The sequence below is a fragment of the Mycetomoellerius zeteki genome, unplaced genomic scaffold (genome assembly GCF_001594055.1).
Source record: "Mycetomoellerius zeteki isolate Tzet28-1 unplaced genomic scaffold, Tzet1.0 scaffold565, whole genome shotgun sequence".
In the NCBI taxonomy this organism is placed as follows: Eukaryota; Metazoa; Arthropoda; class Insecta; order Hymenoptera; family Formicidae; genus Mycetomoellerius; species Mycetomoellerius zeteki.
Window position 1 is genome coordinate 126,944 of NW_017257572.1, and position 15,934 is coordinate 142,877.

At 39.5% G+C, this 15,934-nt stretch overlaps 1 protein-coding gene across 3 annotated transcripts in view; it reads left to right on the plus strand.

Annotated features, from left to right (window-relative positions):
* The window catches only part of if (integrin subunit alpha inflated), a 68,422-nt gene that overhangs the window by 50,868 nt on the left and 1,620 nt on the right, over positions 1–15,934 (plus strand). Inside the window, exons 6-14 of one of the 3 annotated variants that reach the window (XM_018456321.1) lie at positions 9,354–9,402; positions 9,708–9,785; positions 11,039–11,214; positions 11,652–11,890; positions 12,122–12,433; positions 12,537–12,840; positions 12,919–13,818; positions 13,905–14,618; positions 14,670–15,934. The exon at positions 14,670–15,934 is cut by the window's right edge and continues 133 nt beyond it. In XM_018456321.1, coding sequence (XP_018311823.1) covers positions 9,354–9,402; positions 9,708–9,785; positions 11,039–11,214; positions 11,652–11,890; positions 12,122–12,433; positions 12,537–12,840; positions 12,919–13,818; positions 13,905–14,618; positions 14,670–15,934 — 4,037 coding nt within the window. Of the gene's footprint in view, positions 1–9,353; positions 9,403–9,707; positions 9,786–11,038; positions 11,215–11,651; positions 11,891–12,121; positions 12,434–12,536; positions 12,841–12,918; positions 13,819–13,904 lie in introns of all 3 variants that reach the window. The other 2 variants (XM_018456320.1, XM_018456322.1) reach the window with 2 other exon arrangements.

The window sequence follows — 15,934 nt, forward strand, 5'->3', positions numbered from 1 at the left end:
TCTCTCTCTCTCTCTCTCTCTCTCTCTCTCTCTCTCTCTCTCTCTCTCTCTCTCTCTCTCGTGTACGATTGTCTTGTCCAATGCTCGATTCTCCGGCAGATCGCCGGGTCCGATGGGCCAGGGACCGTAGGCGTCTCGAGCACCTTTTGCTCGCTTTTCATTTCGAGATACATCTCCGGGTAGGCCTGCCTCTGCATGTAGGATGTTTGTTACACCTGCACAATCCCCACGCGTTGATATGCCTACTTCATCTAAACGGTGTTGCTATAAATATCGGCAGTAGTCATCGACAAATTGGTAGCTACTGCAACTTTTACTTCTTGTCTCTCTCAATACAATGATCGTTTTTACTTTATCTAAAAGTTTTGATGCAAAAGATACATTATGGCCACATATTTTATTCTTTCTCTTTGTAGTAAGAATATTTAAGACATTTACCAGAAATGGTGCGCAAGTTTGCATTCAGAATATCGTACAAATTGTATATCCTTTATCGACTAATTTGAGAAAAATTGAAGATCTCTTGTAGAGAAGATATTTTTATTTAATGCTGTATCTTTTTGCGAAACTTTACAACAGAAAGTTCTTGTGTGTATTTTTGTACAGAAAGTTTTGTAAAGAAATTCAAATGGGTATCAACTTGCAGTTTCAGCTTTAATACTTGAAAGTCGATGAAAGATCATTTATATCGTAAAGTAAAATTACTTTACGAGACACGTTACGACGCGACACGCTTCTATCGTGCCGCAATCGGTTTTTCAAATCGTCTGTGACTTAGTGACTACGATCTAATCTCTTTCACGCTAAGAAATATCCCATAACTTTCAGAATCTCTCGTACTCGAGTGGTGCACTGAGTATCGTTATTGCGCATCGAGACGGCTTCGGTTATCGCCAAAGAAGCAAGCGCGGTGGAACAATTCCGCGGACACTCAAGTCGGCTATCTTCGCTACGGATGTATAATTCAGAATTGCGCGGCTATTATATGGCATATGTTTAATGCATGTCGCAGACCCGTACCCGACTTCTAGCTCTGTTTCAGCATTCTATGTTAATATGTCCGCCCGCGCTCAATCCCAATCGCATATGCTTGCCTATGGTGCATACTCCGTAGATGTGATAATTTTAGGTGTACTTGAGCGTTTCTCCAGATCGACGTTTCTTTTTTCTTATAATTTTTTGCGTGCACTTTCTAAAAAACGGAACTTCCTGATATTACAGACATTAACTTTACTTTTATGTTCTATATCTTTTATATATACGAGTACATATATATGTATATGAAATGCTAAAATCTATTTAAAAAATTTTTTTAATTGTATTAAAATTATTAAAAAAACATGAACAGAATTTGCTTTTGTGAAATCTTTCATAAATTTTTTATTTTTAGAAATTTTTTACTAAATCCAGATAAATACGATTTTTTAAATTAAATGTACGTGCTATTTGCGCTTACGCGCCCATTTCTCTTTTCGAAAAACAAACACCATTGTACGACAACTCAAACGGTAGCAAAGAATCCTTGCGTATGCTAAACTTGATGATCGTGATTTAGAGGCCCTCTCGACGCCATCGAGAATGCAATCGACCATCGATCTTCGCGTTAAATCACCGCTGCTGGTACCAACCTCTGTCGTGCCTGGGTTACTTGGGTACCGCAGCTTATCTGATGAACGATCTAGAGAAGATCGATCGATAGTCGATCGCTATCAATCGATACGGCCCGACTTTCCGTACACGACCTCCAATTCGACAATTGAAATATAAGCCTTCAAGCTTCTTTAGTATGAACGTATTCTTTTGTCGAACTTCTCAAGGAGAAAACATTCTGAATTAGATTCGACGTGGATCAATTGATCAGATGATGTTGCACGATTTCTCCGCAATTCATTGCAATTCTTAGATTTACTTGAAATTGATTAGATAATAATTATTTGGACGACTTTTTGAATGGTAAAATATTAAATATATTTAACATTATTTATCATATATACCTATACATGAAAACTTTATATTATTATATATCTTTTATTTTTTAAATTAGTTATTATATTTATAAATATAATCAATTATATTTTAATCACTTATTATATTTTAGAAGACATTTTGATCGAAAAGACATTAATATGATTTGTGAAGGAGAATAATTATGTACTTGAATGGTTATTTCGATTGCTATCAAACTTTACATTTCTTATTTTACATTTTTTATACTATAAATCATCATGGACATTTATCATGTATAATACAAAAATCATTTTTTATGATAAATGTTGGTTAATTTAACAAGAAAGAATATGATAACCAGTAGTCTTTGCTGCTTTATTTCAACATCAAATTACTCTCGTAAATTGAGATACCCGTTATGCTTGCGATTGTAGCCTGTAAAAAAAATGCAGTTTATGATTTTTCTGAGTCCATCGCTCATCTATCCGCGCGTGCATTATCCCACGTTAGTCTCGCTCGCAACAGTTTCTTGCTTCATCAGGGTTCCGGGCCTCGTTTCTTGCCCGGCGTCGTCGTCGCTACAATCTCCCGGCTGCATTTGGCGTGCACTTAAGCGCAGCATACTTATGGGTGCGTGTGTGCATGCGTATATACTCACTAGAATATAAATTTCACCGTGGCCCTTATACATATTTGGCTTCGCGGTTATATTTCAATTTTGAATGGGGCGCCCGCGTGTCTTTCCCATCTCCTCCGTTCCCCGTTTATTCCCAACCCCTTTCGATTGGCGCCAGAACACAGCTCGTGCCAGTCGTGTTTCGCGTAGACGGGACGTAGGGACGCGGCCCAACCCATTGTCTCGGTTGCAAATTTTTCACGTGTATAAGCATCGGGACCGACCACTACTCCATGGGGGGTATATCGTGTAGACCCTTCCGTTCCTTCCACGCGCGCATTTACCATGTCCCTGCGTGTCACACCGACTACGACGACAAATGCACGTATTTGCTTACTACTGTCCGGCTAATCTGTTTAACGTGTAGCAATCGAAGAAATCATGGGAAGATGAAAATATTGGTGCAATATTGACGTAAAATTCAGTCTAAGCGAAGGCACTCTAAAATTTATTTATTCTGCTGGAGAGATTAGTGAGAAGATAATAATCAGAAATATTTCTATGTATCTTGTAAATATATATATATGTATAATGTAAACATATATATATAAACTTTGGCTCTTAAAGTCTACCAGATAAAGATATTCACGTATCCAAGAGATAAAAATTATCTGACACATGGACACATTTATTTTTTAATCCATCATTTTCTGACTATCCTAATTACTTCCCATACGAGAAACGCATCGATCATTGTCTTCCCACTTGCATGAGTCGCGCGGTCCGAAAGACAGACCGGGATCCAGGACCAGCCGGGTCGACCTCCGATTCACCTCTCGACACGTCAAAAAACGCATTCTTCGGGTTCGACGAGCAGAACGGCTCGCTTTGCGTTCTCTGTGCTTGGCTCGGCTCGGTTTGGCCCGGCTTGGCGAGGGAGGGCCCGAGAGACGGATGGCGCCGGAACACAAAAGTTACGGCTATTGCACCCGGCTGTATTCGCGTCGCTGGAGTACCCTATCGGATCGCGATGGTGTGCACGTGATTCGATCGCAACGTTTGACATTGTATGGCCGATGAGAAGGGCCCCTATTGTTCTCTTAACGGACCATGCGAATCGTTTGGTCCGATGTACTGCGACTCACAAATATTATAATAATATTTGCGAGACAACAAACAAAAGATCACCAAAATATGGTAAACTCATCATTGTACTCATGCACTTGGATCATGCACGTGGATTCCAAAATGATCCTCGTTGCATTCAGTTGAGTAACAGAATTATTTCAAATTTTATTAATAGCTGACACGAGTAAGTCAGGATAAAACTATATCTTATTTCATTTTGTTTACAAGTTTTAATATTAACTAAATATTATGTAACTATATTAGTTTAGGAACGTAGTTTTTAAAATTTTTTCAGAAAATTAGAAGATAGCATTTATAATGATATTTTATCTTTTTATTAAAAAATTGATTTTTTTAAGCTGCAATTTTTGTCAATGTGACAACTTTTTAAGCTACGTCATGGACTGAAATCTTGCAAAATACATAGAAGTGTTGAGCAATCAAATATTTTCTCAATCACGATATAAGTATTACGAATATGTTAATTTTATTAATCAAGTTGCATGTATGTACATCCTGGTTCTCAACACCTTAACGCAGTTCCTTATTTAATATCTTATCTCAGGTAACGCGCGTGACTGCTCGTACGTTAATTTGTTCAGCGAGGAGAAACGTTCTCTTACGTTTCATACACTCGAGTATAAGAAGCGAGGGATTTGTGGACTGGTTTGGTCCGACTAGGAGGAATGCAGCGGATGCGTTTTCGCTTGATTCTGATAAGCAATCGCGAGATCCATTAGGACCAACGCGGTCCGCGATTGCACCGGCGGTTGTGTTACAAACGACGCCACAAACACTGTAATTCTACCGGAACGGAGAATTTACATTGCCGAGTTGCTGCATTTATATCGGGCGTTCTCTGATCGCTATATGCTAAGTGAATTTTTGCGGCAGTAACCGCAATGCTTATTCTCCTGTGCATCCGGAAGTTTAATCATATGCGCAAATGCAGATATATACAAAGATTGCATATATAGTCCTCCATTGGCGATAATGTGAAATTTTTATCCTTCGTCCTCAATATGAGTCTTTGAGCTTTAATACTGATTTTTATATTGTTCCGGACTATAAAAATTTGAAAAATTCTTACATATTTGTGATGGCTTAAAACGAATTTTTACTAGCATATAGAAAATTTAGAAGATAAACTTTAGATTTAACGTTCGAAGAATTCCTCTGCCAGCAATATTGGACTTTAAAGGCACGCAATTAATTTTTTGATTGTGAATTCTGGCAAATAAATTTAATGTATAAAAAATAAATAAAATACAATCCAATTTCTATGCTAGTAAAACCTCGTTGTTAAAGTTTTCACTGCAAGTATGTAAGAATTTTTTATTTTATATACATATATATATATGTGTGTGTAGTAGTGTGTAATTCATCATCGACGAGCTACGATACGCGAAAGTTGAGCAATGGCAATGTCCAAATTATCTCGTCTTTTTCTATTTTCAATGTTGAGGAGAAGAGATAATGCATCTCATGATTTAAGAGTGACGTTGCAAAATGAATTTTCTACCAAGACAACGACACCCGTGGCTGTCCGTCGATGTGTTAATCACTTTTTCGTGTATATCCGTTTCCACTTCGGTATCTTCGTCGCGTAAAACTGAAGGCGGATGATCGTTCGTTATCGCGTCACTTGAGAACGTTCCGACGAGGCGAAAAATTGACGCCACCGAAGGGAGAGGATCTCGCTGTCCTCACGACGACATTATGTCCGCACGTTTAAAGCGTGCGTATACACATATGCGACGCGATGTCTCGTCGCCGTCGCCATCACCGGCGCGTCGGTTGCGGAGAAAGAAATCGGATGGAAAGGGCGAGCGGTCGCAAAGAGGCAAACAGCAGGAGAGTTTCAGGTGGCCATTTAAGGCTCGGACATTTCGTTCTGTCACCGTGTTCTGTGTTCAGCGTCGTGCGACGCCGCAAGGAGGCCACCTACGCGCCAGTGAGGTCGTCTCTTTATCCTCGCGGCTGCATTGTCTTATAAACGGCCGCCGTTTCTCATGATAAGCAGAGTAAAACGAAACTAGACGTGCTCTTTTTCTCGTGAAGCGCGCACCTTCACCATCGAGCGACAATCCTTTCGCTTTCTACTACAACTCTTCGAATCCTTTTTCTAAGAGAGACAGATCCTTTGATTACTTTATTGAAGATTGTGAAAAGTTTTTTTAATTATCTGATCGTAACAAGACACAAATCAATCAGATCACATTTATATTTACGCGCGTTTGAAAATTGTTTTTTAAATTATTATTTTAAATTATTATTTTACTACTTACTAAATTGCTTACTGTTGTTTTAAATTACATTAAAATATTTTTTTTTGCTGTAGATTAATGTTGAAAAACGTTAAATTATATCTTAAAGGTATGTTAATCGTGAAATGATTACAATTTATCTCGTTACCACTATTACTATTAATACATTTGTTGCTGTTTGTTCCAACATTATCATTCATTTCTCTACAATTTCCATTAACTCTTTCGTGTGTCTAGAATTACAGAAAATAGTAGTACGATTTTATTGTCTGTACACAAAACAACTTCGACCATAATCCGATAATTCCTCCGGCAACGTTCATCGCGATTGCGAGATATCGCGTGTCGCAAGGGAAAGTGCGTCATCGTGTAAAAATGGAATCTCCTGTTACACGATTTCGTCCGCGTTGCTCTTCTTTCGCTACTCGCATTAAACGCGTGTCTCTCTTCCTGCGTGCGATTTGTAGAAATTGTATCTTACTTCCTTGCAGCAGCGGATCCTTCACGTGGGCGAGCGAGTCCGCGCGTAGGTGCACTTTAAGAGAGTGTATAACGACATTGTCGCACGGTTAACGCTTTGATCCGGGCGCTATTCGTACGAAATCTTGATAAATGGATTTTTAGGGAATCTACTGTTTCTGTTGTTTAACAGTCTTCTTGTAAAATCAGACATTTATTTACAGAGTATTCCAGATCTTCTTCAGTAATTTAATTTGTATATAAATTAATTTAGAGATTTGATTAATTCTGCCTTTTAAAAAATTAATTGCTTACTTTATACACAGTTTTTTGATTGTTTTAAATGAATGTCTTAATATTCAAACTGAAAATTCCATTAAAACAAACTCTGCTTAACATTTCAATTAATCGAAAATTTATTAATTACATTTGACATAAGTATCTAAGATTATCAATTCTCATGTAATTATAATTTTAATCTCGCTATATTCAAGGGACATTAGCATTCAGTTTGATAACGCAGACTACGTGATTCGATCTTAAAGTATAATCGCGCAAAAGTAGCGAACGTTTTCTGTTCCATTTTCAATCCGTTGTCATCCATATTGCATGATCGTATTTGCGCATTCAGTTTCTCCCGCGATCATTCATATAGACCGTCGATTAATATGTATGTGAATCGTAATCTTCATTACTTCGACACCGCCGTTAGTTGGATGCGTAGGAGTTGCACCGTTACGATACGTAAAACGTAAAACGCATCGCCAATGCACAGTCGAGTACGCTGGTTTACAGGGTCGCGACCTCGACTATGAACGGACTCCAACTTTTTTTCTACATGTATATACACGAAAGTTGTCGCAATAGTTGTAGATCTGACGATAAGGAAAAGACAAATTAATTAGCTGTTTATCTCTTCACATTGTATGGTATCATCTAATCGCTTCGTAAATTTTTTCTCGGCAAGAGTAGTGGCACTGATTGCGAGTAAACGAAAGAATTCCCGTGTAAGTCAATGAGTGGGAGGGCTTCCGTGATTTCACTTTGATTCAGTAAACTATCGAATACAATATCCGTTTCGTAAGTGCTGATTGTACAAGTACTTTCGATACGTTGCACGAGAATGACGAGCGCAAAAGGGTCAACAGCATCGAGTCAACAATTTCGAGAGCCACTCGAGTTCTCACGTACCGATTCAACTGTTCAACAGAGGTCTCATATCGCAAGAGGTGCTGTGTGAAACTCTCGAGATGGTTTCTCTATCTCGCAGAGTGTGTTACTTTAATAATTCCTCCCTGAGAGGATATATATTCCCGTTTCGGGAAACAAATGAAAATTAATGCGCCGTGTAGACTCGGAGGCGATGCGAATGAAATTCTTGCTTTATTACACGGGTTGTGCCACATTCATTTTCCGTTCCGTAAAGCGGCTCGTTCGTTACGTCTTACCTTTCGCGGACACGTTGAAACAGTACATCGATTTTTCCACGCCTCCGCTCGGGGACCGCCGGCGTTGTGTGAGTTATACGTTTTGGAGAACGTTTAAGTCATGACGTTGGCGCTCCCATTGTCGCGTATCAGTTGCATACTGTTGCGATGATTAATAATTTTTGTATGGACGCAAAAGAGCACGCTGTGCCGCGAGAGGTCTTTGTGCCACGAACTACTGCGATTCGCGTACATTTAACGCGCAAGACAGATGTTGCACGACAAAAGCACGGTTGCTTCCATATTATATATTGCAGTCATAAATAATGCATACTGTATGCGATACCACGCAGATGTCCTTTAGTGCATGGTACTTATCACATTTACTACGTCGGTTCATCTTCTTAATTCGACATATTACACTTTCGCCTTAAAAAATAGCAAATTTTTGACTTCTGTGTAAGTTTGAATAAAAAATAACTTAAGGTTATATATAATTCTATGATTAATTTTTTAATTAAAATTTTACCAAAGCAAAAGCTAATTCGCGAAATTTGAAAAGATCTTGCTGTATCATTGGATTCGTACAGGAACGGTTTTTGCTGAGATAGCAAAAAATTTAATTATGATACAGATCTGAAAATAATTTTATTGGACCATCAAAATAATTATCTATTATTAGTGTAAAAACATTCTAACAACTGATTTGAGTGTTTTTGCATAATTATACTCAATATAATATTTATTAGATAGTCAATAAAAATATTTTCAGATTTGTATTTAGCTAAATTTTTAGCTTCAACAAAACTACATTTTTTCCATGTTTAATTTGATTCGTGTAAAAAATCTGTATCTTCAATCGCCGTGCACGTTAGGAATCATTGGGAATGGTGAAGATATTTCGTAACGGAGCTTATAATGCACTATAGATTTATGAGAAAGTCATCGACAAGTATCGTATTCGTGGTATCTCACGATATTTTATCATCCGATCAAGATGCCATCGATCTCTCTAGTCTCGTAGCGTTTTTTCTTGTTGTGCATCAAAAGGCGATGGCACTTCGTGTACCGAGAAGTCTCTATCGTAAAGGCCACCGCAGTTTCTAGTATGATTTAACATGCGTGACGCGGCTGTGTGCAAACGCGTGCAGCAAATGTGCGGCTTGCATATATACGAGCGGTTGATTTATCGTATCTCAGACTCGCGCACGAGCCCTCCCTTCTCTTATCTACGGCATTATCTTATAAATTAAAAAAAAAAGATAAGATTTTTTTTCGTAAGCGCGTCCATTTCTCGGTTGTGCACCCGAGGCACTGAAGATCACACGTACTATTTATCGCTTCTTTTGTTTTGCGAGATACTTGGTCTTCCACAAAGGAAAATGGTATAAGAACAATTGTGTGAATGCGAGCAAAAGTGTTGCTGGAGATAAATTAGATTTTAACATCTTCCTCATGCTTCGCAACGAGTAAAGAAATTCACTGACAGTTATTTTTCTACTATTTCAGAATGGCGAGAGACTTTTCATAGGAGCACCAGGCAGTTATTACTGGCAAGGTGAGATCCTTTACTAAATTTTCGTCTAATCTATTAAGATAACACCTGTATATCTTAGGACGTATGTGAGCCGGCCGAAAATCTGTTTTTTAAGCTAACGTAGATGTGTATTTATTATTTTTCTTTTTTTCAATCAAAATTATCTGATCCACGAGGTGGTGCGACTGAACGAGAACGGAGGAGCGGATGTCGATTAGTGATTAGAGAGAGAAAGAAAGAGAGAAAGAGAGAGATAGAGAGAAAGAGCGTGCGACTTCTAGATCTCACTAATAATTCAGAGGGGAATTTCCTTTAACAAATTGCAGGTCAAATATACTCGATCGCCGCCGTCATGAGGTTGAAGTTCGTGGCGACGATGTTAATCACCGAAGCCGAAGCATCAGGTATCGCGAACACTTGAAGGCGTTCCCCGTAATTAAAGTACTGTCCACCCTGTCTTACCCTGTCGCCCTCCACCCTTTCATTTCTAATAAGCTACCATTCTCTCGTATTGACGACTTCTTACTTGCCAAATTAACAATGTGTTGCTTGTCGGCTTTTTCCGAGAGTGCAAAAACTGAAGTGAAAGCCGGCAGTAATAATTTGCATTAATCGCAGGAAATCGTCCTCGGAGGCAGGTATCAAGTAACACGAGAGTATTTTCCACCCTCTTTGTACTTGCTTGGCAGTAACTCTAATCAATTATCCTTATGCTTAATGTATGACACTTGTTATTAATTATATAATCAAAATCGATAAATACAGTATAACTATGGTCATTATAGTTCGAAAATGTGTAAATAGTTTTATTAATTTCTTCCTTTATCATAATTTGAATGATTTACAGTCTCTATGATTGATATTTTATGTTACTTACCTTATGTTATTATAAATTAAATAAAGAAAAAACTCTTATATAAATTATATAAATTAAAAGCTATTTTTGTGTCTCATTTTTCTGATAAATTAAAAATTAGTTGTAATTGTAACAATGTACACTCTTGATTCTTTTTAATTACTGCCAAATAAGTGGTGGGTGATCATTTCTAACAGGTGCAGGCCCGCTTCTTACAGCTTCAGCAAGCTACAGATGCAGCAAGAGCCGTGGTAATACGGATCCAACTAGAAAGCTATAATACCCTTAATTGGCTCGAGAGTTTGCGCCAACGTTGCTACATAGTGACGATCGCTTGATATTAATAGCGAGAACAAATGCTAGATTAATAATAGAAGAGCTTGTCATTCCTATGTTTATATATAATGTTATTTTCACAAAATCTTATAAAATTAAATATGTACGCATACATATATGGATGTGTGCGAGATATATATATATATATATATGCTCCTGATAAATATTATTTCTCCTGAAAGTTAATTAATATTTTAAAGAATAATTTATTTTGAAAAAAAATTTTAGCTTGCTATAACTAATTATTAAGTGTCAAATCGTTCTTCATCCGATGAAAATCGAATTCAAATCGATTAGTTTACATTTCGATGCAGTAAAAGATTTTGTGAAGCTTTTTGTGCGAGCTATTCCCTGACTGCAGCAAAGGCCGACAGCCTTTGACTAAAGCTGTGATCATAAAAACACTTGCATTCCCGTCGCTTCCTAGGATATCTCTCTTATTAACGTCATGAAATCGTTTTATAGGACAAGCGTTTTCACAACCCTTGAATAGTCGATCGAGAATCATGTTCACTAAAGAGGGTCCTGCGAAGGAGGACGATAGTTACATGGGTTACTCCGTCGCGACAGGAGATTTTGTTGGAAACGGAGATAGTGGTACCGCGGTTGGCGTCCCGCGTGGTTCCGATCTTCTGGGCAAGGTGTGTAGAAGAATATTGTATTACAGATTGAAATCTGAAGACAACATGACGTACAAAAAAGTATGATGATGAAAATGAGGAAAGGAGAAAAAAGGGAAGAAAAGATCGTAATATTAAAGTGTTAAGAGAATTCAAGTATATATATATACACACATATATATACATACTAAATGCAAGGATTTTAATAAACGCGAGGAATATTGTAAGATAAATTCAATCAAATGCGCACAGTAATATTTAATGAATCTCTCTGACATTAAGAAATGCAAAGTTGTATATTTCCTATGTATTTAAATATTGAGTTATAATAACAACAACATATCATATAAAATTTAAATCGATAGGATCCAAATTTTCAAAACCGCGATGAAATTTGCACGAGAGCAATATATGTCTCATTATTGCAAATGTAGGCTAACGTGAGAATATGATCGTAGGTCTTACTTTTCACATCGAATATGACGAATCCTCGAAATCTTACTGGCGAACAAATGGGCGCTTATTTCGGTTACGCCGTAGCTGCTGGCGATATAGATGGGGATGGGTTGGATGACCTGATAGTCGGTGCACCCATGTATACAGTCCCAGATAATCCAGAAATGACCATCGAAACTGGAAGAATTTACATTATCTATCAGGGCGATGGTGTGGAAAAGTTCCGCAAATTCGACACAAGGTAATGAAGCTTGACGAGTTTTAAAGAATAAGAAAGAATAGAGGGGAAGTAATATATTATATTATATAATACATACTATATTTACAAAAATATATATATTTAGAGAAAATTCGTCCGTAAAACGGATATCTCTGCTGGTCCCAAGTTCATTAACTCCGACCCGAAGGGTTAAATGAGCCCTGTGTCACGCAAGTTCGTTGAACCGCGGCGATAAAGCTTATCGTTATCCAGGGACGGCGAAAGCAACCGCGGACGTTTCGGTTTGTCGCTGGCCTCTCTGGGGGACATCGACCGTGACGGTTACGGTGACTTCGTCGTCGGCGCGCCCTATGCTGGTCCAAATGGTCGCGGTGCCGTCTACATTTATCACGGTTCACGGACCGGGGTACTGGAAAAGTATTCCCAGGTAATCCACGCAGAGGACCTGGACAATCCGGTGCAGACCTTCGGATTCTCTGTAGCCGGTGGCCTTGACCTCGATGGCAATGTTTATCCAGACTTAGTAGTCGGTGCATACGAGTCGGGAGCAGCAATGTTTTTCAGGTTGTCATCAATTATTCTTTAATTCTCGATATTTTAATTCTAGATGTAGAAGATGTTTTTAAATTGTATTTAGTTTTGAAGTTAAACTTTGTGCATTCTCCAGGTCACGACCGGTAATCAAGATGGACTCTTACGTGTCCTTTGACTCCGAATCCAAGTTGATTTCCTTAGACAATAGGAACTGCACACTTTCAGACAACAACAGAGTCACGTGTTTTCCACTTAGAGCTTGCTTCAGGTATACGGGAGAGGGTGTTCTCATGAGGCACAACTTCAACATACAGTATGTACTCGACGTAAAGAAGACAAAGAATCCGAGATTATTCTTCTTAGAGTTGGAGAACAAGAACACGATGAATCACACGATCTCGGTAGAACGTGATCGCCAGTTCTGTCGCACAGTTCAGGTAGATAAACAGTTGACTTCTGTAATATGCTATATTTCCTGTTTTTAAGACTTACAACTTTGGCACCGTTTTTTAAAGGTCTATGTGACTCCTAATATTCGTGACAAACTAACGTCGTTGGATGCCGAGATGCGTATGAGCCTGGAGGAAGAACGGATTCCTGACAATCGTCGTCGTGATCCTAGAATGCCATTGAGACCAGTCCTCGGTGCGACAACCTCCAGGAAGGATACTCTCTCTATCAGAAAGAACTGCGGATCCGATAACATTTGTACACCCAATTTACAACTCAAAGTGAGACCCAACGTTGGCAGATACTTGTTAGGATCTGGTAAAAGGCTTGAACTCGAAGTCTTAGTTGAAAACGCAGGCGAAGATGCATTCGAGGCAACATACAATCTGCAGCTACCAGCCGGTATCGATTATATCAAAATTGAGCGTATAGAAACTCTAGAAATTCCTGTTCACTGTTCTGCGCCCAAACAATCGAACAATAATACTTTACGTTGTGATATCGGAAATCCACTGCCACAGAGAAAGCTGGTGAAATTCAAGGTGTTACTTCAGCCCGTGACATCTCACGGCATGAAGCCTATCTACGAGTTTAATATGCATGTCAATTCTACGAATCCTGAAGATCCTAATACTATCTATGATAACAAAGAATACTTGTCACTGCCGATTTGGATAGAGACGGATTTACGTGTCGACGGTGAGAGCAAGCCCAAGGATCTGTATTATAACCCTGACAATTACACTGTCACAAATATTACAACGGAGCTCGAATTGGGGCCAGCGGTGACGCACAATTATACCATTCGCAATCAAGGCCCATCGGATATCGTCGAAGCAGAAGCGTTCCTTGTATGGCCTGCGCAGACTTTATCTGGAAAAACACTGATGTATTTATTGGAGCAACCGGAGACTGCGGGTCCGATCGCTTGCGAATCTGCCAATGCAAATTATCTCAGTTTGAAGGTATGTATAAAATGAAAAATTATTTTTTTTATATTACATAATATATGTATATATAACAATGTAAATCATAATAATACTTATTATAGTTGGATCAGCGCAGAAGAGTGCACTTAAATTATCCCGATTACTCCGGCGTAATCTTAGATGAGTCGCAGTCAGGCAGAACAATCAATGTTCAAAGAGGCTTCGAGATAGATCGTAACAAAGTGAATCAGAAGGAAGAGGCCGAGATTAGTAGTGGCGATAGTTCGAATATTCAGAAATCACGACACTCCTCCTCCTCCTCTTCCTCCTCAACGTCGTCTTCTTCTTCCTCTTCTTCTAGTATTACCGAGACTAGGAGGATTCAGCTAAATCCAACGGGAGAAAAACCCGAAGTGCTCACCACAACGTACACGCACAATTCTTCTGGAGCTAGCTCGATCGATAGCAGTAACTTATCTAATAATCGCGGTGGCGTTGTTTTTCACACAGAATCAAGCGGTAATTACGGTTCTACAACTTTAGGCGGAGGGTTCCGTGAATCTGAAGAAGAATCCTTTGGTTCGAGATTGCCCGATCTCGAACAGTCCTACGGAACACGTACGAATCAATCTGTTATGGTGGAAAGTCGTTGGAAAGAGAGCGATGAAGCGCCAGGACATACGATCTCACCTCCAGGAAGACACGATTCAATTATGACAGAAAGCGAGAGAAGATACCAGGAACTATTGAAACAGCAGGAGGAGGCTCGTCTGCGTCAGGAGGAGGAGACTCGACAGAGGAAGCTTCAGGAAGAAACTCGTCTGCGTCAGGAGGAGGAAACACAACAAAGGAAGCTTCAGGAAGAGCTTCGTCTACGTCAGGAGAAAGAGACTCGACAGAGAAAGGTGCAGGAGGAGCAAGAACGTAACTTTACCCTACAACGTCATCGAGAAGAGTTAGAGCGACATCGGCAGGAAGAGGAACGAAGAGAGGAATGGCGAAGAGAAGAAGATGAACGGCGAAAGCAGCAAGAGGAAAGACGCCTGCAGGAAGAGAGAGAACATAGATACGACGCTGAAAGACGCTATGGAACGACCACGGGTGGTCACCATCCATCTACGGAAGATGATTTCATCCCTAGCGACCGCGAAGAGACAGTCGGAAGTCGAGAATTTGATTTGCACAATGTCAGCTCCACGCAAGAATTGAATCGAATCTTTGGCACATTGTCGAAGGATGCAGCTGGTGATTACCAAGTATATAGTAGACAGGGACAACAGTATGTACAGTTCAAAGCAAGATTCAGAACATCTGCTGACAGGAAGGAGTACATAGAGTTCCAGGACGGTTCTATGTTCCCTCTTCAGGATCGTTATGGTGGTCAAAGCTATATCTCGGAATCCGCAGAACCTCGCAACAGTCGATTCCTCAGAATAGAAGGTCAGCTATTTATTGCTCCGGATAGTAAAGGTTACATCGTGTTGAAAGATGGCCGAAGATTTCCTCTTCAGGGTTCTTTCACGCACACTGAGGAAAGAACGTACACTTTACGTGGTTCGCATGATGACTATCTAGGTAGCAATACTAATAATCAAGGTCAGGAAACTTACAGTCAATCTTGGCGTGAGGAATCATCCAGTGCAATTTCGAACGGAGATTACGAAAGCAGATATAATACTCGTACGCATGAAGAGAAACAGACGGAAGAGAGAACGAGCAATACCAGAGTCTACGGAAGAAACCGTGACCGGTTTAACGATGAGTTTGCCACTGACAGACCCGATTTTCCAAGCTCGCGATATAGACGCGAGAGCGACATGATCGATATCGAGGAGTTCAAGAAATTCGAGTGGCTTCACAGACATCGACGAGACCTCGACGAGACGGACGATCCGTCAGATGCAACTACGTTCCAAGATGATGATTACTACCAGGAAAACGATCCTGAGTTACAGATACCAGTACGGCCATGCGATTCAGCAAAGTGCATTATGTTGCGATGCGTGCTAGGTCCATTGAAGAAAGATCAAGAAGTATGGATCAGTACGAGGTACCGCGTGGATGCTAAGACTTTGAAGGAAGTAGCTCTTGAAGAGAAAGTGAAAGTGTCAACAAAGTTGGTGGCGCGTGTCACAAAGCAACCGTTCATCGG